This window comes from Thunnus albacares, chromosome 6, assembly GCF_914725855.1.
Source record: "Thunnus albacares chromosome 6, fThuAlb1.1, whole genome shotgun sequence".
NCBI lineage: Eukaryota > Metazoa > Chordata > Actinopteri > Scombriformes > Scombridae > Thunnus > Thunnus albacares.
In genome coordinates, this window is record NC_058111.1 from 27,551,370 (window position 1) to 27,576,414 (window position 25,045).

Sequence of the window (25,045 nt, forward strand, 5' to 3'; positions counted from 1 at the left end):
ATCGATCATCACCTGTGGACCTGCTCAGGATTGGAGGTTTTCATTTTTATTTTGCCCACTGGCCACTTCACTGTCTATCTTTGGGACTTGTTTCCAAATACACAAAAAGCATTTATGCTATTGGGCAATATAAAAAAAAAACAACTCAACATCCTATTTTTTAAAACCCCTTTCGCCCTTATTTCTCAGTCCTCACTCAGTTGTGTCTCACTGAAAGGGACCTCAGGTGGTGCTGTTGTCCTGACAACCAATAAGGGGAGCATCACAGTCAGACGGCTGGATAATCTGAGAGAGAGAGAGAGAGAGCGAGAGAGAGAGCGAGAGAGAGAGAGAGAGAGAGAGAGAGAGAGAGAGAGAGAGAGAGGGGAGGTGGGGGGGGGGGGTGATTTTCCCAGACTCTGAGCAGAAGCCTGCCTCTCTCCATCGCCGTTGCTGGCTGTGCCGTCCCTTTACGCGGGGAGCATTACGCATCAGTGGACTATAGTGCGAGGACCCCGCACAACACCGCACGTTTTCGCCCCAAAAAGTATTTTAGGAAAGTCTTATCACCTATCAGTTCCGGGCTGCTTTGGACCTAAAGGCATCCCACGTTTTTCGAGAAGTCTGGACAAGTACTCTCCTACCTCCCTCCCTTTTACCCTTGGATCTATAGCTCACGAAACGCGCGCTCCTGTGCTTTAAAATGCAAGTCGGACGTAAATCGTGTTGGAGGCAATTGCAGGCTTCTTTTTTCAGACTGCTATGTCTTATCCCCACAGGATTCCCCGTCCGAAGTGTGGATATGCAGCGGGCAACCGACAACATCACCGTCCGCCAGGGCGACACAGCGATTATAAGGTAAGACTCATCTTCCAACTTTCCTCTCCTCCCGGGTCCCTCACAGGCACAGGCAGCATCCTCCCCACCAGCAGGCAGCTGCGGGAGGTACAGATCGCACTCCCAAAGGTGATCAGTTGACGAAGATTATTTTGATGTTGCACAATAATTTAAGATGATCTCGCCTTGATCTCATTGCAGAGAAGTTATACCCCCCTCCTCCAAGATTACAGAGAAGTAAATGTTTATCTTTCCAACTTTTACCTCACCAACCAGTCCTGGCATTATGATATTCTTATAGTACTAAAATACTCATTTTGGGACTCGTGTCGTCAAGGAGTTTATAGTATCTGATAATCTCATATCTCCTATCCATACACAGACATAAGCAGGCTATAGTTTTGCAGCGATATGGCATTCCTCTTTTAAGGGATCTACATCGCTAGACAGCTCAAACGCCTGCGCTCACATGACGCACAGAGGACCGAAGCTGTGGTCACCGATGCTCCTCTTTTACTTCTTTCAACAATCTCTTGATAAAGCGAAGTGCGTCACGGTGTCCGCAGATGATGTTTGTGCGTGGATTAATGGCAAGGACTTTAATGGAGGGGATTTTAGACACAGTGGAAGAAGAGGATGATGCGAGGAGAGGAGTGCACTCTTGTTTAGCTGTACGACTCGCTGTGGGATGTTTAGAAAATATTAATTGCAGCCTGCAGGGGAAAACTTAATTATCATACGCACCTATTTGCAGCCTCATGCATACAAAACTCCAGCCTCCAAATCCAGTTTTGTCTGTTAGGTGGAGTCAGTTTTTGTGTCTAATAGCCTCGCAGCCTACTTAATCACTTCCCAGACAATACAAGCTGCCAACTCTGGTTTTGTGATACTGCTGGGCAGATGTCAGTGACCACGTGATCTGAGCCATGTGTGTGTGTGTGTGTATGTGTGTGTGTGTGGCAAGCTATAAAATGCAAGGGGATTTAGATTTGGTGCTTTTTTTGTAAACAAGGCGCTTTACCTCCCCTCAAGCCCCAGCTCCCCCCCCCCCCCCCCCTCCCTTCTCTCTCGGAACGGGATGTAGGGAAGTCCAGAGGTATAATAGGCTGCACACAGAACACTCAATCACATTGATTTTTTCTCTCTCTCTCACTCCTCTTTCTGTCCTCTCCCCATTTTTATGCTGTATTTACAGTATCACCACCCAGTCTTGTCTAATGAGTGCAAGAATATAGAATGCAATTAGGCCTATGGGATAGTCAGACCTTTAACACAACCTGTCAGGCACAGACACACAAACGTACACGCAGCCACATTTCCTCACATGTGCCCTGAACTGACTTCTAGGTGCACACACACTCACACACGAATGTTCACGCACGCACAAAAGAAATAAATCCCTTTAATGAATTCCTTCTTGCAAACAGGTGCCATCCATTCAGGTACCTGCTGATCAAATTAGTCAATTGACTGAGTTACCGGTGAACTCACCGGGGGTCACAGCTATTTGTTTCACTTTCCAAATCCAATTGAGTACGTCTTTGCTATATTCAGCCGTTTAGTCACCCAGTCAGTCTCTTTCCTTGAAAGGTGATGGCAGGCTTTGCACTCAGCCAGAGCCAAATTAGATTCTCATTTCCAAGAAAACACTTGCATCATAAGTCCACTGTTTTACCATTATGTCTGATAAATTATCTCTGTGTAATTGTCTGTGGCAATCACTCACCTAGTGTCGTAATTAATTCGGTGTTTATAATGCATCTTGTTGGCATTAGTGATCAGTCTTATATTATTGTCAGTCACACAACGATAAACTGCAACTCAGACCCCTGTGGCTCCATTGAAAAACACAGCCATTTTTCACACCCAGTTTCCACCTGACAAATTGGATACGAGGGGGGAGAGAGAAAAAAAAAAAAAAAAAACCACGAGGGCTAAAATGCGTGAACTTTGAGCAGGGGTGGGAGGCCGTCGGCTAGTAATTTGTCGAGCTACACAGTGTATCTGATTCCATAAGCTGTTTTTTGTGAAGGCTGAAGGGATATTGGTGACCTGGGGGTGTAATATAGCCTGTGCTCCTTTAGTGGAGCCTGTGGCTGCAGTCGTGACATTCATGGCACAAGGGGAGAGATGCTGGAGTAGAGAAACAGTATGTGGCCAAACAACCGCTGTGATAGAACACACAGCAGCAGGCCTCGCTACTGAAATAAGAAAGGAAATTTATTTTTACCAGGGGCCCAGAACTGTGTCATGCTGAATAAATAAACAAACAAAGTCTCTGTCTTCGTGCTTAAAACTTTCAGATATGCAGCACTATTGTGGCTCACTGTGAAATCCGGTGTCAGAGATGAATATTTAAGCTTTACAATAGCTATGTAAATGATGCTATGAGAATATTTAATGCACATTTAAAGGAGCAATATTCATTACAGATCAGATATATGCATATATAAGACATTTTTAGATGCATTCAATAATCTGCCAATACTTTGTTGTGAAAGAGACACAAGTCTGCATATTGTGACACAGTGCTTTGCTCGCAGAATCTCATTCTCACTTCGACTCTATCAAAAGTGAGCATAAACCAAATATTGACGGATATCTCCACCAACTGTTTGCGCCTATAGGGAACAGCAGGGCATCTAAATTGATTTTTACGAGCTTGTGTTCTACCTCACTAGACTGAAATGCAGTGGTAGGCTGTTCTCCTTTAAGTCAGCTTCGGATGTCAAGATTTAGCTACTCTTAACCTTTTAACCCCTCTGCCTAAGCAGGTCTTCAGTGGGTTAATCTGAAAGAGATTACTCATTTGAAGGCACCAGTATGTTTGACTGGCTTACATAAAGATTTTCACACTATAGTTTGCAGTGTGAAGTGAGTTAGAGCTCATTTTGTGTAGAGTAGGTTGTGGGATTAAACTCCACAAACATACCTGGTTTTGTAACATAGTTTGTTCGGATTCCTATATGGTCTCGTGTAACATGCTTTTCTCTGAAGTAACCAAGTCAGCTAGGTGCATCCTGAGTTTTCTTCTATTTTAATGATCTGGTGGTTCTTTACTGAGTTCAAAGATTACAGGCTATTTGGGTCTTACATTTGTACCCAAGTTGTTTTCTTGCTCTATAGGGGGACTTTCTGATCATTTCTGTCTGCTTGAAGTGACATTTGCCCCTGAAAAGCATGAACACAAGTCCCAGCATATTAAATCTAGGTCTGTATCCCAGCAGTCCTGTTTCAGACCTACAAGATTTAGGTCACTGAAAAACACCCCATTTTTCACAGCCCCTTTCCATGGTGACTGTTTTTTTGTTTTTTTTACAAGGATGACGCCAACAAGTGAAATCAAACCCCTCTCATCCTCGCCAAGTCACAATATGAATCTGAGGAGAAGAAAAAGAAAGTTTTTTCCACGTTTCTCCAAGTCATTTCTGTGTCACAATAGTTTACTTTTTAATTGCTTTTTTCTGATTCCCTCACTATGCAGTGGCCTTTAGGGGAAGGTTGCAATGTCAGACAAAGCCTTGATAATTGACAATTGCTTATTAAAGCATTAATGACACAGTCTGTGTGATTGCTCTCCTCTGAGTCAATTATCTGCGATTTGACAATACACTCTGTCTGACTTGTTACTTTCTGGGAAGATGATTCTGCACTTGTGCTTTGCCCCAAAGGATCTTTATCAAAATTTACCCCAGAACTCTGCCTTTAATTTGAGTCAACCAGATATTATGTGTGAAATCTGCTAGAGGCTCAGACACTACATAAGACATTATGTTATTCTAATTTGAGTTCTAATACAATTCACACTGCCTTCGTGAATACTATTATTTTCATTTGCATTATTAAAACCTCAACTATTGAACTCTGATGGCTGATGTGTCTTTGAGTACTGTGATGTGCATTAACCACACTCCAAAGAACAGTGCTTTTCCAACATGGAAATAAAGACTTTCCAGATGTTGAGAATGAGCTGATATTCCCAGCATACACCATGTCGAAAATGGATAATTTATTTCTATAACACAGTAATTGACAGAGTCTACCAATCCAACAACACATGTATTGAAAGCACGCAATAAATCTGCGAGCCATTTTTGAAGGTTACAATACAAAATGAAATATGTTAGAACCAATTTTGAGAAAACAGTGTATACTTATTTTAACTTCTCGATCACTATTTTATCAAGCTATATAAGCCAATATCATGCTGTTACTTTTTATGATAAAAATTCTCAAATTTGCTGACATATTCCCAATCATAGTTACAGTGCTGATGGCAAGATATGGCATGTAAAAGCATATTTTTAATTAAATTCAGCAAATCAGATTAGAAAGTGCTATGATGACATTGCAGGATAAATATTGTGCCCTATCCATTATATAGCCAGTTGTCTCTTCCTGCTTTGAATCTTAACAGCTAATATTGTACACAGGTGTATTAGACTTTTATTTTGAATTTGTAAATGCATTACATTTGTCATTCACTAAGAAAATAAGAACTATCTGAAAACAATTTAGTCCTTTTGTTAAGGTCAGTATTCCAAATTATGTTGGACAAATGTACAGTGGTCTAATGGCAAAGTTCTGTGCCAATACAGGAAGTAGTGTGGCCCTAGTGAAAAGCAAAGATGTCAAGGTTGACACTAATGCAATTGAATGGACACTAATAGAAAACACTGTCATAAAACATTAAAAGACACAGTTAAGTCTATATGGAAACATGGCCACATCCATGCAAGTATCGTGTTTATTTCCACCACTCTTGCATAGAACAGGTAATCAACATTTCCTGCTGTCACATTAAATTATGATGGAGGTGCAGTGCAGATATTCATTTTCACAGATAGTACAAAGATTTGGTAAGGTGATAGTGTGGACAATACAGTCCAGGCTGTATTCTAAGTGGAGGGAGGAGAAACAGATCAATTTCTGTATTTCTGGGCAGACAGCAACAGTGCAACATAATTTGGGATGTCCGTCCCCCAGGGGGTTCCTGTATCTCTGTTTACAGCTCATCTGATCTGAGTGCTACTTTTTGGGTTTTTTTTTTTTTTTTTTTTTTTTTTGCAGTTTGGAGCCTCCCTAGGCATGTCTCAGTCCCTCTATCTCTTCATCTCCCTCCCCACATCTCCCCCTCTCTTTTCCCCCCTCTGCCAGCACTGAAGTGTCCAGCTGTGCTGTCTCAACCTGATTCGCAGAGTGAACATGAAGTCAGACCAGAGAAAGGGGAGAAAAAAGAGGTAGCAGTAAGAGGACGATAGAGAAAAAAAGGAAAGAGTGATGGCCAAAGAGCACTTACCAAGGAAGAGTTACACAAACAGAGGAAAGAGAGAGGCGTATGATGGGTAGAATTAGGGTGGGAGGGAGGGGGGAGGGCAGGGACACAGTATTAGTACAATCAGCACAATAATCCCTTCTGTTCCAGCCCGGGCCGACGTAGGATTTTCAAATCAATTTCATTTCCACTCATGATGCTACAGTGGGGGAGCTGAGTGGCTGCCAGTTGGGTCATTATCGTCTTGTCCCAATTTTGGCATGGGACAGAGCAGAGGTGAGGGGAAGGCTTCAGGGGCACAGGGACATGGGTTTTGGTTGATATTTTGCCAAGTCAGCAAAGTTTTATGAAGTCTTTTGGAACAGCTCTGAGTAATCAGAAGTTCCAGAGGCTTTCATCTTGGTCAGTAGGATCTGAATAAATGGCCTGCAGAGACAGTGTGAAGTCTTTTGACATAGCAGATGAACAGAGTTCTGATGCTCTCATCTGAAACTCATAGTTCAATACAGTTCAGTGAGCTGTCTGGTCCTCTTTCAAAGGCTCCCAACGAGATATGCTTTCAGCCTGTAGTGTGATGTTCGGTGGTTCATCCTCCCAAAAAATACCAGGACTCTCTGAGCTCTTCATTATGTGCTTTCACCATGTTTTTCCTGTGTCTAACTCAATAAGAAGAACTGAGGCCTGGAATGTTTTTTGATACAACTGAATATTAAAGCAATGCTTTTCCCTAAAAGCAATTCCACTCCATTTCCCTCTTTACCCAGGCTTTTGTTGGGCAGGCCAGACTGTCTCTAAGTGCATATTTAAACTACTCAGCAATTTCTCACAGCCTCTGGCTACCTATAGGCGATGGCAGTGGAAGTGGAGTGGAAGAGTGTTCTTACTGCTCTCAGAAAACCTTAAAACATTGGTGTTACAGAGCTACATTAGATGTAGTAGGGCTGGACGATTTAGCTGAAAAATGTATCACGATAAAATGTTTCATTTTAGTCGATGTCGATAATATATTTTTTAATGACCTATTTTTTAAATAAAGACCAGGAAAACAGTTGAATTTAACCACCTTACTTTGAATATAACCACTTTATTTAACAAGGCACAGGAAATAATTCTAATATTAATACATTAAAATTTCCTCACTGTCTGCACTCATTTCTCAGTCCACACTGTTTCTGTTGTTGTGTCACATGTTGATGGTGCAACCGAATGACACACCTGTTAAATGATGGGCTATTTGCGTGTCACTTGTAGCACGCTCCATAATCAAGGGATATGATAGGCACACTTGGGGTTTGTTCTTGTAACCGAACTTTGCGTATTCGTTGTTTGCTTTCATGGTGGTTTGCGTGTAATGCATTTAACTATCTATATTTAACTCTATTGAGCAGTTTTCTTATTGCTATTGATGAAGCGTCTATCACCAGTACATATCGCTATTGTTTTATTGCCAAAGCCTAAGATGTAGTAATAAAAATTATGTAGACTTAAAGGTCATGTTTCAAGTAATGTACTGTACAAGTATATTCTACTGTTCACTCAGGCCTTGTCACTGTAATGGAGCTTTCATCTTTTAGAGGTTCAGCGTCATTACTTGTGTTGCATCGTGATTAATTACAAAATCAGTACAGCTCTTTACTGGAATGTTCAATCTCGACTGCCATTAACCAACCAGTTTGCAGCAATTTAGCTGTTATGTAGAACTTAAGAGAACAAAGCAGGGATTTGAATTTAAAATGTAAAAATATCCACAAGCAGCCCTGTGTCACCCCTGACATGAAGTGGGGCAAATGAATAGAATCAATGTGCCCAAGTTGAAGTCAGTTCAGCTGCAACTGTGAAAGCAGGTTAAACACATTTTCAATTCAGTTGGTCAGGATGAATTTAAATTAAAGCTGAAACATGTGGGTTTGAGCTGTGATGACTCCCGTCCCTGCAGCTGTAAATCCACATGGCTTTAAAGCAGATTAGAGGCCTTCAGTAAGTATAGTCCTGGATTAGCACACTCATTGTTTACCTCCCATCTCCTCCAAGATCAGCAAAAATTCTGCTTACTGACCTATTGACACTTGCTGTACATGTAGATGACATATACTTTTCTTAAATGTCGTCAGTAAAGCAAAATATAATGGTTATTTAAATTATACGGTCATTCATGAGCCATGATGCCAGGATTTGGATGATAGTTTTCACTGTGGCAAACCTAGACAGCAATCTTCACCTGCTTTACTAGCAAAATAGGAAAAATGTCATGAGACAGGATAATAAGAGCTCTATCAATGTGTTGGCACAGTTAGCTCCTGGTGCCATGTTATTCAAAGTTATATGATGAGTCATTTATTATTTTGAAATGTGGTATTCAATGTGAGGGTACTTTTCACAGTTTTTATCATTTATCATAGTTTAAAATGACTTGTACATTGCGGTTTTAAGTTTTCTTAATGAACTAATTATTGTCTGCCTCTTAGGCCACTAGAGGGCAGCGCATATGTATCACATTGGCACTTTAATTGGCAGTTTATGTTGTTTGTTTTTCATTATCCTACCATTACATTTATCTATTTATGTAGTTGGTGAGTAACAATTTATTAAACTTATTAATTATTGTTTCATTCTATTAAGTGTGCAATTGCATTGACTTTTAATTGACATTTTAATTAATATTTGTCTGTTTTCCAGTAAAAACAAATGAATTTCACACAAAAATTACGCTTGCCCTGCAGGCACACTGTTGTACTGGCAGTGATCACTTACCTTCATGTATTAATTACTCTGCATGGTCAGCTCTCAAATACAGATGCTGGTCTTTTGTGTTTGCTCTGCACAGGCTGTTGACACACCATCATGAGACATGCATTATATTTATTAGGTTATAGTCCCTGAACTAATTGCTTCACAGCAATGTGAACACCAACATTCAGTACCACCACCTGCCAAGCTGAGCCGAGTTTCAGTGTAGTAACAATAATCAGTGCCATCAGCACAATAAAGGAACATAATGGAAAATCCCCCGTTAACATTCCTCAAAACACCATTATTTGTTATGCCACAAACAATACTCTGTACTGAATAACAAAGGAGCTGTCAAGATCTAGAGTGTGCTATTGTTTGACTAAATGGCAAGCGTCAAAATACCAGCGTCATTACAGTACACTGCAGTGACTTCCTATAGTGACAGCACACCCAAAGGGGACCATGTATCACCACCCACAATGCTAAAAGTCAGCTATACTTCGTGGCAGTCGCATACAAAGTGAATTTGTAGCACTCAGTGATTATTGTAATGTTATATTATATAATATTATTGTAATGTTAATGTTATATATTGTAATCTAATGTCATCCATTGCAATTGCTGACAGTGTGTAGTTTGTTAATATACAGAAGCAATATGTGATCAGGTGTTATTAGATGCTATATACTGGACGCAGAACAGTCAATCAGCAGACATGCTACACACTGAACTACAAAATATTTCAGCACAAAAGAGTAGTTTGTTAATTTTTGTCTTTATGGTTTGGCATGCACATTCTACACTATAATGAACAATATGAATAGCGTTTTGTGACTATTAAACCCTTTCCTTGACAACTATATTTGTCAGTCACTTCAATGTCCTGTCAGTTTTTTTTTCTAAATGTCAAATGTAGGCAATGGTATTGATGATAACAGTATACTTGCCGAATATCATTTTCTTACTCAAAACTGAAAAACCTCCAATTGCTACTCATCACCAAGGTTTTTCTCCAAAGACAATGGACAGTGGGGTTCTCATAATCACCAGGAAAATCTATTCAAGTGGTTTGTTATCATCCTTTAATTATAATGCAGGATATGATGATCCTATCAAAATTAAGCATAAGATAGCTGAGGGTGGTCATGGAATATTACAATTTCACAACATGGTGCAGGCTGCAGTCACAAACTAAATTGCCAAACATCTGTGTGAAGCATTTTATTTTATTTTATTTTTTGTTTCTTTCTTTATCCATTTAGTATATATTGAGTAAGACAAGAATAGCAAACACTTGAACACATAATTGGTTGGACTATGAAATTTCAATATTTTTGAAGATTGTAAAAGATGGAAAGAGATGGAAAAGAGGGCAAAGGAAACATGAAATATGATTATATTTGAGTATAAATGAGTTTGTTAAGATTAATTCCATCATTGCGAAGTCCTTTGGAAGCAATTAGCAAGTGAGGGAAAACAGCCAGGTTCTAGGGATGGCGGCAGCTTCTCTTATCGAAAAAAAAAGCAAACAAATAAACAAGTGCCTGTGCTTGTGAAAAACAGTTTATTTCCTGTTGCCACATCATGTAATGTCAGCATGTAGATTATGTAGGAATTCTGCATTTTAACAGCTGTCATAAAAGTGTATTCGAGACATTCTTGATTTCACTCTGCTGCCTCAGTAGATCAACCGCTATTTTAAATTACGTGTTGTTGTGCTCAGGCATCAACATGATAATCCCATGTTAAATTTGAATTGGTGTGATGAAAAGAGCGTATACTGTTCATTATGACTGAGGCAGCCTTTGTACCCATATTCTGCACTAATACTAATACCAGTGAAATGTTGTTTGCACTGAGAAGACACATAGATTTGATTTAAAAACGTGCTGTAAGTGATGTAAGTCTTAATGAAAGTGTGTTTTGAGCTGCATTATCCTACTGAGTTTTACTTTCCATTTCAAAAGAATCAAAGATATGAAGTGGTAAAGGTGCGGGAGATGAAGTAGAGTTTCTCTCTTGAGCATTTGGCATTTCAGGAAATGGAGATGACTCCATGGCCTACTTGTTCTGTGTTCCCCTCTGACTTATACAGCATAAAAATGTCAGTTGTAAAAAGTTTAGCTGGAATACCTGTTTTCAGTTCACACAGTACAGGCTTATTAGATTTAACTTTTCAGCATTCACATTGACAAATGAAAAAAGAGAAAATGAAGTCAGTGTTGCTTGTCTCATTAGCCATTAATCATACCCATTCAATTCAATTTAATCCTCCGCCCAATGGAGCAACATTGTTTTCAATTACTAAATCTCACTTGTGTCTAGGCATGGTATACGATTACGGCCAATTAAATCAAGTCCCCTAGTGAGTAGTTTAGGTATTGATTACTGAAAGCCCCCCATTCATAACCTTCCTCTGCCTTTTAAAAAATGCACCACTGACCCTCAACAAAGCCTTCTTGTCAGCTGCCACCTATGAGCTTGGTCTGACACAGGAGTACATAGCAAGCCTGACTAATTCATTATTACCTGATGTTGTGCGCTCACATTTAAAAAAACTGTCGTGGAAAAGCCTCTCCCTTCACCTGAGGCCAAGAGGTGGCATTTGCCAGTATTTGTTTGGCAGCACATCAGTGAAACAGGAGAAAGTAAATAAAATCTTAAAAATAAAGCTGTGGTTAATAACCTGCAGTGTGTGTTTTCATACCATGTTTAGAAATTCTGCTGAATATATTGTTTTTTTGCAAAATTCTGCTGAAATGAAAACTGGTATCCAGTCACTGCTTTGTTGTATCCACACAGAGTAGTTTTTAGTTTACAGAGCCATACTCTGTGTTTTGTAAAATGAACATCCATATGCTTGAAAAGTTTATTTAAGTTGTTTGAATTTTTGATTTGCTTAATTATTGCAGTCCCTGAAATGCAGGAGTTTGCCGACATTTGCATCTTATTGCTTTGTTGCACAATGCTGGAGGACTTAATGCAATGTGGTATGCCTGAAGTAAACACTGTACCCAAAGACTAGGAACAGGTGGCCAAGTACAAATACACAGTCCCTTGGAGAGATGGCAGTAACAGCCTTCCTTTGTGTCTTCAAACAGAGAGGAAACAAAGGAAGGAAACCGCTCAGCCTATTTAACCACGACTCGGTTCAGATTCTTATAAGCCATTGCTCAAAAATAATGTCTGGTTTATTTACTGAGGGCATTTTCATTCAATTGTTATATCCCTGCAACAAAGGCTGTCAAAAATAAATCATAGGAGAGGATGGTGTTGTTGTGAATTGTGCGATATGTTTGGCACGTGCATTGTTCCGAGAGAAGCGAGGAGAAGAATGTAGAGCGTCTGTGTTTATACTTGTGTCTGTGTGTTCAGTGTGTTTGGATGTGTGTCCATTTTCTCATGTTTATGTGTGTGTTTGCCACTGACAGCTATGTGAGAAGCCCACTGTACCAGGGTTAAAAGGATTAGAAACCTCTATGGTTATCCCATCAGCTGTGACAGAATACACTAAAAAGGGCTGGTGGACACACTCCACACTAGAAGGCTGTTTTCATATTCATCTGCTGAAAGTGGAAGGTTTCTCTGTGCTCATTGAAAATCTCATTTTTAGGGGGCGGGCCTATGAGCAGGATTTGTGACATCACAACTAGTTTGGAAGTCAATCCTGATCCAATATTCAATCCACAAAAGTATGATATGGAAACTTAAAGTCTCCAGTGCACAAACACTGAGAATTGACTTTACAGTGAAGAAGACATCTTCTGTCAAACAGTTAAACTTCTGAAAAAAACATATTTATATATTCAGAGATTATGGATTTTTTAAGGCAGGAGAAGGAGTAGATGCCATTTTAGGGGGTTTTAACGTGGCAATTATACTTTTTTTGTCAAAAAAAAACATATCAGACACACAATATTGTTACATGCAGAGCATTTTTATATGTCTTAATACATGTCTGGAGGGGATCTTTAAAATGACCTTTTACATCTCTTTGAAGAACCTCCAGAAGCAACAGACAACACCTGATGGTTTCACATGATTTGACTTTAGAATTGTAGTTACTTTCGCCAAAAACCATGTTCAGGAGTGAGGCGACATGTTTTATACTCTCCACTATGCTCTCTGCATAATAATAGTTTTCAATACAATTTTCTTTTTATCAATATAATTGTGAAATTCTCAAGGCATTTTATAGCACAAAAAAGGGTTCTGATTTTGTAGAAACCAAATAACCTCTCATTGTCACTCTATAATACCTTTCTGTTAGGATTGACTCAGTAGCAGGGCTTGTCCAAGTATTAGACGTAAATCCCCTCTATTTTTATTCAGATTCAGACTGAAGCCCACATTCACTAACGACTTCTGCCAAAGTGACAACATTGGATAGGTATGCTATTCACTCGCTGTACACAGTGAGTGGAAAGTGTTCTAACAGTGCCTGTCAGAGACTTGCATAACGAAATGCTACAGTATGCAAATCTCATTATTTTGACAATATAACATTTACTTTAAGGTGAGGTCATTCAACGCTCTAACTTCCCCTGAATTATGTAGATGTTACTCACGGTGGCATGAAGACATTATGCAAAGAGTTCAGCAGTACAGAATGGCTGTTGTCAGGCAAGGAAAGGAAACGAAAGGGCTTTTTCATCCTTGAACAATCCCAATGCAAATGGTTATTTAGGACTAGCCTTGCTGGCTTAGCCTTAAAGTGAATCACACATTTTGTGCTCATGACTGGTGATAAATGGGACCATTTTTAGCAAATAAGACAAAAAAAATCTTAACTCAAGCAACTGAGTCAGAATATATGAATATATGCGGAATACATGCAGATCTCCCTTGCTGTGCCGTCTCGGTGAATTTGCTCCTGAGGTTCTTTTGTGATATGCTATTAGTTGTCCAGCAACTAAGTGTGTCATGTTTGTACAAGAACATTCTCAGCTTCGCTCTCAGTATTTTAAAACTAGCCCTCCAGTCCCCTGCTGTGCTCTCTGCTTCATGCACATCACACTTCCAGTCTTACTCTGTTTATAATTTGTCTAGTCTCCGCTGCTCTCCTTTGCTCTCTATTTATTTTGATTTCTCAATTGTCTGAAACTAAGCTGCTTTTAAAAATGTAAATCTGTCATGGACAGGCATCATGGAAATTTTGGCTCCTCAGAGAATAGCTTTTGGGTAATCGACCAAAACACCTTTTCTTGAAAACTTTTAAATGTGTTTACTCAATACTTTCAGTGATTCTGCTTCTTTTTGGTTTCTATGTATGCTTCACTTGTCCTCCAATTACTTTGTATATATTTTTCAGCTTTGCCTTTCTACCGCAACTTTTCATGGTGAAATATGTGTTTTTTGGCCACATACCAAGCTGCCTCTCTCTAGAAGTGTTTCAGAGGGCCCAGCTAAAGATGCATATGCACCAGCTGCATTTTTTTTTTTACTTTCCTTTACTCTTTCTTTCTGAGTGAGCAAAGTGCTTTCCCCCAGGTTGTCTCTTTCTGCTCCTTGTCCTAGACTTTCAGTAGCAGTTACGGCCCGTTGCACCATATCTGTGTTGTTTCTTAGACACATTTTGAAGAGACTCAGTATGAAGAAACCGTTAGCAGCGTGGAGCTTTCCAGAATTATGTAACGCAGTAGTTTTACAAAGGCTGACTTTGAGTGATGAAAAGTTGAAGATACAACCCAAAAGTTCCAGGAGTCCCTACAGTTTTCTCCCATGATACATTATGCGATTCATTCATCAAAAGCTACTTCTGAAAGTTTAGAGATTTAAAAAAAAAAAAGTATAATGTAGCCATTGTTCCCATTACCCCAAGGACATATGATAGACCTATAACCACAATCCTCTACATTCTCTGCTGCCTCTCTGGCTGTTCGAAACTGTAGTAATTACTAGGACTTTAACCCTATGTATGGAAAAGTGAGGGACAAGTGATGATGGCCATGGTGATGATAATGGCAATAGCGGTGGGGGAAGACAATAATGAAAATAATGATCATGGTAGTGGTGCGAATAAATTGTCATTCACATTTTAATTATGGTAATGAACTTTCCCAATTATCATTAGCAGAGGAATTCTGTCATTAATGTAATTTTTGATTGACTGTGGTGTATTTACATCATTTTTGCTTAAATAGAATTGCTCCAAACATTTTTTTGCCACCATTTATCATTTGAGCATTTACTACAAGATCTATTTCAGCAGCAAGGTGGAAAGAAAGGCAGGAACAAATCCTAGTTCAAGGGTGTCACCCAAGACCTCAGCAATGACCCCAGAAATGATGCATTTATAACCATATGAATTGTTTTGGGGCACTTGTGAAAACCTGAAAAAAGGACATACAGTAGAAGGTGAAGGTTTAGTTTTTAATCAATACATTAAGATTAAAATTAATGCAGTTACTCTCTCTGTCCTCGGGCCAATATCTATTTGCAGGAGTAAAAATACAGTGTAATTAGCTTGCCTTTAAGCTCTTAGGTTTTGCATCTAGTGCTGCTGTTGAGCTACAAGTCGACGCTATTCTGCAAAACAGAGTACAAATCAAAAGGAAGGAATGCGTTGGTACTACTTTACCAAAACTTGTGTGGCCTTGTTCCTGCAGTTCTATATATTGTAAGAACAATATATTCAGTCAGAAATGTCTTATCAGCAACCACTAAATTTAGCAATCCACTTAATTTCCAATTCCCTAAGCGTATGTCAGTCACTGTGGCAACACTGTTGGGTTGGATTGTACCAGCATTGCAAGGAAACTTATTGAAGGGATCAGTGATGTCAAGTTGAGTGGGAATGATTTGATTATAAAACAAAGGGTCTGTGAACCCCAGTGATTCCTTCCTTTACAGTGTCACAACTCTCAGTTGTTTTGATTATGTAAGAGCCGTACCATGGAAGAAGTCGAGTGCTTTGCACTGTGCCTCCACAATACTTTATTGACAGTAAGACTAAAATATACCAGGAGAGACCTTCATCATTTAGCGTGATGGCATGCCACAACCCGAGAACTTGAATTTTCTTTTGCAGGCAGGTGGAGAAAAAAAAAATCAGCAAACTCTTTTATCTTAAGGAAGTCTATTGATTCCATGAGTCTAAAAACAGTTTGACATGGTGCACGATATACGGCTCCATACTGCCTGACTTATCTCTGATTCAGAGCTGGTTAATCCAGCATATGGAGGGCGGAAAGAGAGTGATAAATGTTGTGTTTGTAAGCTGTGAGGAGAAACAGAGGGAGAGATCACAGGATACAAGAAACGAGACACACTATCACAGCCGAGACAAAAGAGGCACAACCTGAGGGACATGTTTCCAAGTGCATGCCTGCTGCTTTCTGATGGTACCGTTGACAAAGAGGTTTGTGTGTGTGTGTGTGTGTACAACTGGGCTCACTGCATTTTCCAGACTGATGTTTGTCTGATTCTGTTTGTGTTGCTGTACTTGTGTGCACGTCTGTATTTATCAGATAACAAAACATTTATTTGATTTTGAGCTTGAATACCTTTATAAAGTGTGTTTTCAAGTGCATGTGTGTGTTTATATTCATATGCGTAGTGTGCATTTAACAGTGATATAACATTCAGGGCTTAAATAGATGTTACTGTCAGAAACACAATACTACTAGGAAGAGTTAGCAAGTGAGGAAAGGCTGATTTAATGCAGCAGAATGGTCAGTCCCCAAGTTGCCAACATCTGCCAGGTGTCTTGGTTTGGTTACTAACGGAGAACCCCAATGCAAGGCTTTTTGAAAACATAATGTATACACTTAACCTTTGTTCCACCTCATTACGGAAAACAAAGAGACATGATGCCAGTTTTGTCTATGACACACAGGCTGGCACTTGAAAAGAAATCAGCCTGATATGATTTGGCAAAGAGAGAGTGATGAGAGGCATAGTGAGGAGAGATGTGGGGAGGGTGTGAGAGAGAGAGAAGAAAGAGATTGATCACTGAGTGGGTGGAAATGTCAGTGTGCTCCAGGCAATGCATTTTCCACATGTGGAAGCTGCCATTTGTGCTCTTTTTCACACTTCTGTCTAATGCTCTCTCAGACCTCACAAGCACCCCCAGCGTCTGTTTCCCTCTCTGGATTTATAGTTTGGTCCTCCTTGCTATATACTCACTGTAAGCACCCACTTTTGTTTGTCTTCTGCTTCTTTATATCACTCACGCATATATAGCGGATGATGTCCCCACGGGAATTTATTTTACTTATCCTTCGCTCGTTTTTAAACAGAGATTTGTATGATTGAGCTTAGTCGATGACACATCTGAAAATGTACATTTTTCAGTGGCATTTTGGTAATGCTTTTCCGCAGCTTTTTACAAGTACATTGCTTGTCCCTTCCTTTCATCAGCACCATCATTCTCCCTACATTACATTTTGTTACCTTTCCTCCTCTTGTATCTCCGCTCCTCTCCAATTTTCTCCTCTCTGCTTCCTCCAGAGGAAGCCAGTGCTCCTCCTTAATTGACTGGTTTTATCAAACTCCCATATCCACTATTCAATGACAGGGTGGGGAGAAAAAATGTATGTGTGTGTGTGTGAGAGTGTGTGTGTGTGTGTGTGTATATGTGTGTATGTGTGTATGTGTATGTGTGTGTGTGTGTGTGTGTGTGTGTGCAAATGACTTGTTGTTTCCCTTTGTATGTGTATGTGTGATTATGTTTTCGCCTGCTCACATCATATTACTGTGCTTTACCCCCTCATCTAAGCCTCCACCAGGCACGTTAGCTTGCCCACCCAGGAAAGCTAGGATTTGCAGAGAAGGCCATAATTAAAATCAATCATAAGGGAAAGCCACTTCTGAGACATGCAGGAGTTTCAGCCTCCAACGCCCCACTGCTGAGCAGCATGGGAGCCTGCCAATTAAGACCCCTCAGCTCAGCACTGTATACCCTCGGCTCAGTCACACTGTCGAGGAGGGGATCCTCTGGGCTGCAGCCAACAGTCAGCAAACATGCACACATATACAGCATGCAGCACACACAGCTGGAAGCCTGATGTTTGTTCTCTGCTCAGGCTTGTTTGTTGACAGATTATTTATGGCTTGTGCACTCAGTGGACACCAAGCAGGCCCCTTCGTTTCACCTTCAGAAGAACCTGAATTCCTCATGGCATGGATTCACATACAACAGATTTAATCATTTGCACATATATTGTATGGAACTGCAGTAAAAGCAATTGCACAAGTGCTATAATAACACATTTATCTGACACAGAATGGCATTTGCAGTTCTGTTTCATTTTTTTGGCAGTGCCACTGTATCTTGGTCTTAGTCATATTTTCAACAAAGCTGATTATACTTGATCACTAGTTTTGCCTTGTTTTAGAGTAGAATAATAAATCCATGCAGCCCTATTTCTTGATTAGTTCTTTGCCAACAAGAAGCCTGAATCCATCTTACAACAAACAAAGCTATTACGCAAGTGTTTCTTGCATCATCTCTTATTTTGGTTCTTTAAAAAGAACTCAATAAGAGGGCACACTCATGCGGAAGATTTCTCTTCTCTACTTTGATTACAGAGCTGGCAGGTTTCAGACAAAACCTGTTTATGCATTTTCTACTGTGGGATCAGAGTGTGACTGCAGGCCAAGCTTAGTGCCGGATGCACTGGCCCCTATGACAATCTCCATATAATCTGATTACTCTCTATCCACACACCACATCATGTGTACTGTATTTGTTCTGCAATATTTTTTGCTAGCATGTTTGGTTTTAGACTGTGACCTTCATTAACTGAATAGAGATTTTTTAAGTGTGTTAAAGATTTCTAACATTCAGTTCTGGATGTATGTGCATGCAGTATATTAGTGGATGTGAATTTAGTTACATAATACAAATGCCTGCATGCATGTATGTGTGGGTCCTTTAAGTATGCGTGGGTGCACATGTAAGTGCATTTGCACATTCTGTTTTTGTTGCATGTCTGTGCTATAAAGTGGAAATCCCTCCGAATTACAACATGTAGGTCAGAGAGACAATCAGACAGTCAACCAGACTGGAGCACCATCAGGCTAAACAAATATTGCTAAGTGTGGCTGACGTTTTGTTTCAGCAAAATCCCAGTTGAGGTAAACAGGGTGAGGCCAGAGAGGAAACACTGTCATTGACACCCACTGAGGAGGTAAGTTACCATCAATGGCAGTTACCAGTTCCCTAATTAAAAAGAGGTTGCTAAAAACCCATGAGGGTTTTTAGTGCTGCCGTCCCAGTCGACAAGTGAAATTCAGATGTTGGAAGTATTATCATCACATGAGAAACCTAGGCTAAGATGCCCTGAACATGATGAGGGTATTGTGTTTGCCCATTCCGTGTGTACGCTATGTGTGTCCGCCTCAGAGAATGCTCATTGATTTTTTCATTATTATTTTTCTCAAAACGGAGTGGAGAAAGGTAGATTATTTCTGTGCTGCAAGCTGCGTTTGTGAGTGGGACTGTGCATGTATTTTGTGTTCTTATGGGTCCCCTGTGGTGTGCACTGGAGAGTGGAGAAGGAGGGCAAGGCAGCGGCTTGGTCATTAGCACAGCAACAAGTTCCTGGGTTTAATTCCCAGCAGTGACTGGTCCTGTTTAGTTTGCATGATGTCAGGGTGTTTGAGTGATTTATCTCTAGTTTCCCCTTATGACAGGATGGCTGCACCTCCTGTCACAGAACTGTATATAGAACTGCGTACTGTTTGTGTGAATTAATGAATGACTGTTATTGTATTGTACAGTACTGCACTGTGTTACAGCTTTTATGTTAAGTTGTAATACAGTTGCCACTGAGTCTATAGCTGGGATAAACCACTGAGATCACACTGTTGGCAGTTTCTTTGTTGGAGTGACTGAGTGTATTTGTGTGAGTGTGTCTGCATCACTGTGTATGAATATACCTTTATGAATCAGCCCTGAGTATAACCTTTGCTTTTCTGTTCACCCTATGAATCATCTGTAGTTTAAGCTGCCTTTTTCCTGCTTGCATTCTGTGAAGACTTGCCCTACTCTGACTCTGATTGGCTAGTACTCTTTGCCTTTGTTGATTAAGTTGGTTAGGTTTAGGCATGAGGAGTGAGATTGTTGGATTAGGGTAAAAATATCAGGGTCAGAGGCAGGGTGGGGGGGGGGGGGGTCCTCTTAGAATGCGAGTAGGAAATAAAATAACGCTGTGTGCCAGTCTAGCCTGAATGTGAATCGGATTGTATTAGAGTTGCTGTATATTCTATGAATCAGTGGATGATGGAGAAAGGTCTCTTGAATGGGAGCTTCCATTTCAAAACTTCTTTTTTAAAACTTTTGCTTTGTGTGTAGTTACTGTCAGACTGAGTCTAGTGATCACCGGAGTACATCCAGCCTACAATATCACATGCAAGCCAAGCACACAGCTAACGTCAACAGCATTAACCCTGGTAATTTATGACAGACTACACTTGATGTTCAGCGTAAAAGCTTAAAGAAAGTAAGTAGTAGTATGAGACCACATGTCTTAAATTTGTGTTGTCTATTTTACAATCTAAGTCCAATTTTTTTGTTTTCTGTGTTCAATATTGCACAGCCCTAGTGTGTGAGTGAATAAACTCCCTCACAATTGAAGTTTTTTAAAAATGTTCTCTTGTTCCAGTTACCTGAACATGATAAGTATGTTTATATGAAGCATATTGTGTCGACCCTTCTTAATATAACATCATTGCACTGAAAAATCTCTCATCGAGGTAAAATTTCACCAGATTAAAAAAAAAAAAAAAATTTGTGATTAATTGCGATTAACCACACAAATTTATGCGATTGATAGCTATTAATTTTTTTAATTGCTTGACAGCCCTAATTTTATTAAAAAAGATCTGCTCATCACAACAAAAAGCGGTTTTTGGGCAGTAATCCTCTTTGGTCTAATTGATTCCAATAGGAGAAGTTCTTCATCTTTATCCTCCCCTGGGAGATAATTTTTAGACAATCTCATTATACTAGCTCATATTTCTAAGCACGCCTAGGTTCGGGTACAAATTGTCCTTTCATCTTTTGCTGTGTTTCTCAACTAGCGCTCGCTACAGCAAGGGGAGTGTGAAGTTCACCAATTCATCAAAGGTTTTTATCAATTCCCTTGAAATCACTTCTTAATTTAGTGCTGCTGCCTCAGTGAACTGTGGCCAGCTCAGGACACAGCGGACAAAAAGTGGACAATCTACCCTGCAACCAGAAAGACACGGAGTGTCCAGGAAATGAAACTCCTTGTCACTATTGTGCCAAAAAGAAAGAAAGAAAGAAAAAAAAAAACTTGTGCTTAACTTTGTGAAACTGTCAAGCACTGACCGCCACATGCTGTAGTAGCTCATGTTCTAGCTACAGGGCCAACCAAGGCCTGCCAGGGCTTATTCATTATTTATCCACAACTTAAACCCAGTTCCCCTGTCTCCTACATCAAATTTCTCCCGTTCTTTTAACATCTTGTTGCCAACAGAAATCATCATCCAGCTGGCCCGCAGCTTCAAATAAACTAATGGTGTTTTTTGATCCATAAACACCGTGTACCGGCCATCTGGCATGACCCCACTTGGCCATGTTGAAGTTTACTCAGTGAGAATTGTAAGTATCTGTGAGATGTTGTCAAATGAGACAACTGGATCTTGTTGTGTCATCAGCTACACCTGTTCTGAAGAGCCAGTTCATTCTTTTCAAAGACCCAGATATAAAATTGACACAAGGTATCTCTATCCTGCATGTTACCGTTACTTGGTTAGGGCAACAATGGAGGTTTTGATCTCACTGTCGCAACCAGAAATCATCACATGAATATGAATTTCTATAACATGGATGTGATTTAATACTGTATGTGATATTTATATGGATCTGAGTGTGTATGTACATACAGTATAAAGGTTTCTGATGTGTTAGAACAGATGACGTTTGACCTCTATAAAGTGAGCCCCAGCTAGAGGCCTGGCAGACCTGCTACTGTTTGCCATCAAGCAGGTTTACTGCAGCCCTATTATACTGATCACACACACACACAAACACATTAACATCACCCGGGTCCTAGATTATACTGACCTACATGTGGTGGATATTATTGAACTAGGTTACTGCTAATCAACTCTATGCCCATAAGCATTGTAAGTGTGTGTATCTGTGTGCGCACATGTGCAGAGCAGATAAGATTGATTAGTGCATGTTGGTTTTTTAGCTTGTGGGTGTGTTGTTGTGTATGTGATTATGTGTGTTTCTGTTAAATTACCTGTAGTGTCATCGTGCTGCACTATAAAACTATCTGCAGCTAACGAACATGATTGTAAAAAAATATACAACTGACACAAGCTTTCTGCAAATGCCAGCCCCTCTCAAAGATTAAAATATTAAACATCCTCGCGCTGGCTTCTCCAGACACCCTCTGTTAATCGGGATCCCCGCCTTGTAGTCTGCACTCCCACATTCAGCCACTCAGGCGTTCACTTGCACACACACACACGCATGCATATTCCCATACGTATGTACAGTATATTGTATGGTATGAGGCAGGCAAGCTCCAGTGGCACAGTAGAAATAGATCACAGTGTGGCTAGTGTTGCAGCGACTGAAAACTCATTACTGCTGGCCTAGATATTCACATTTACACCCTTTTCCTCCAAAGTCATGCACACACTTAAACTCTACATGCATCCACATGCAAATGCATGTACAGTATATGGATAGCTCTGCTATTAAGTTCCCACAACGACTTCCTTTTCACACCTATCCTTTTCTCCAACCAAATACACAAGAATGCCATATCCCATATGCACCATATCTCTTCATTTGTCAGAGCACAATACAATTAAACATGCATTTCCTCTAAATCTGTGCTATTTTGTGCTAATGAAAGGCTAATGGTCTGCTGCTGCTGCTTGAGTGGAGAGCAGAGCTTCTTCACACTCTGAATCTTGTTTTCTGTGAGCTGTAATTGTTTTGACATTGTGGTTGTGTGACAGAGTGGTTGTCAGCATGCGTGCATGATAAATTGAATTGCACAGGAAAATATTGCGCTTTGGAGGGATGGAACGTGCTGCATGCAGATGTAGTAATAAAGAGAGGATGGATAATAGAAATAGCATGCTGTCAAACCTCGCCTTGTGGGGGTTGTCAGGGTTAGAAGGCTTTTGACTGTGGGAGACCTCATTCCTCAGCCCTCCTGCACTGTCAGATACTCTACCACCTTTCTCTGGACTCAGCATACACCTCTCCACATCCCTTGCTTCCTTCTTCTCACTTAGGGCTTCCTCGTTTTTCTTTCCCTTGAATTTTTTTTAGTTACTTTAGAAGAGCCAACTTCGTTTGAAACTCAAATTACTGAGAAATCACGGTTGAGTGAAGAGGGTGTTTATACCGTCTGTGTGCAGTGTGGGTGGTGGGATGTAGCGGGTGTCGAGGTCTGCTGCCAACATGCTGAATTTTGCTCTCAGTATACTTTGCTTCTGCAAATCACCAAGAGGTCACATAAGGCTGAAAGCTGCTGCTATTGCACTGCTTGTGGGTATAAATGTTCAAGTGCGTTTCTCTGTTGGCCACACCCACTCAGTGATGTCACAGCAGGGGTTTTACATCAGATGTTGAAGGTAACCTACCCACTTTGACATCACTATAGAAGTGCAACATGCTTGAAAGCTGATCGTATAGAATACTGTGAATCTTTGACAGGCAATAAACATGCAAATGACAATTTGAAGCAGATATAGTTGATTACCTGAGGTCAAATCCAAATTAGGATCCAATGAGCAGAGATTTTAACATGCAACACAGCTTGTCAAATAGAATAAACACTTTTTTTTACAGACTTGTCAAGCACCTCTTATCATTTTTTTCCCCACAATCAACAGAGGATCCTTGTTTATTCAAGAGCCCATAACCCGACAATCTTTCACATTAGAGGCTAAGAAGGACTCCAGCCAATTATCTGTTTTCCATTTTCATCCTCATAAATGAATTTCTTGAAACTGTAAAGCCTGTTTGAGGCATAAATCAGTGGTGATTATTTTTTCCCCTGTTTGTCAAGTGTTCGTTATCCTCTCTCTGTGCATCTTAAATCTCTTAGGATGTGCCGTGCCTCCAAAAGAATCAAGTGCTCTGCCCTATTGCGATATTTTCGTTTGCAAGTGATAGTTTCAGACATGACACTAATCGCATGGTAAAGGTTGATTTAATAAGAGGATTAGTGACTTAGGAGGACACATATGTACAAGAGAATGCTCAAAGGCACTGCCATGCGTCACAGAGAGGGCCACACCCACATGAACACGCAGATATCATCTAGCTTTAGGCTAGATATGAAGTTGTTAAGATAGACAGCAGGAGATATTTCTTATGAAAGGTATTGTCCTTTAAGTATGCATACAGAGACTCTACACATACACACACGTTCCCCAATTAAGAGGAACATCAAATATTCAGGTGCTGAAAGATTCACTCATGAGCTCATTAGTTAGATGCTACTGACTTTTTCTAAGTGTAGGACACATACAAGCAAATGAGAGCAGAGAACATATCGATATTTATTTCACTTGCAGAGTGTGCGTCTCCCTGTGTGCTTTCAAGTCTTTCTCTTTTTTTTTTTTTTTCAGAGCAAAAGTATCTTGATATCTGTGGGCAAATGGGGCTTTATTAATTCAAGTTTAAAAATAAACAATAATTAGGGGAAACTTTCATTTCAAGCTTTGCGGGGCACCGGGGGAATGTTCCACAGTGATTTCAACTTCACAGGTACTGATATAATACAAAGACACGCACACACACGCGCATTCATGCTCAATGCACTCATTGCTTAGCCTGGAGTAGCGAAAAAACAAAAAGACGCACGTATGCACAGAATGTTTGCATACTGAAACTTAAACCACCCACCTCTGGTAATTACTGCATGAACTTCTATTCTAAAGGCTCCAAAGCATCAACAGGCAAAGTGGAGGGACCTCATAGACACGTCTCTCCAAGCTGTTTTTCATCAAGTGTCGAAGGAGAGGAGGTAGTTTGAAGAAGAGTAAATTGCCTCATTACAGTACAATTACTTACACGGGAATATGACATAGTGTTAATGAAAAATGCGTTGTATCTTGAACTTTAACATTCAAGGCCAGTTAAGAGACAAATAGCTGCTGATGGTCTTTTTACTGCAGTCTCTTTTTCAACCTCTGTACATCGGAGGCTCACGCTGGGTGGCAATGTGCGACATGCCTTCCAAGAGGAATCCTAATTAGCTGCTGTTGTAAATGTGC

The 25,045-nt window shown here is 40.1% G+C and overlaps 1 protein-coding gene across 1 annotated transcript in view; it reads left to right on the forward strand.

Moving 5' to 3' along the window:
- The first annotated feature begins 415 nt into the window (after positions 1–415).
- Positions 416–25,045, forward strand: part of LOC122984613 (limbic system associated membrane protein) — a 194,204-nt gene continuing 169,574 nt past the window's right edge. Inside the window, exon 1 of the mRNA XM_044355183.1 lies at positions 416–837. Within this exon, the coding sequence (XP_044211118.1) occupies positions 683–837 (155 nt within the window). The 5' untranslated portion in view covers positions 416–682. The remainder of the gene's footprint in view (positions 838–25,045) is intronic.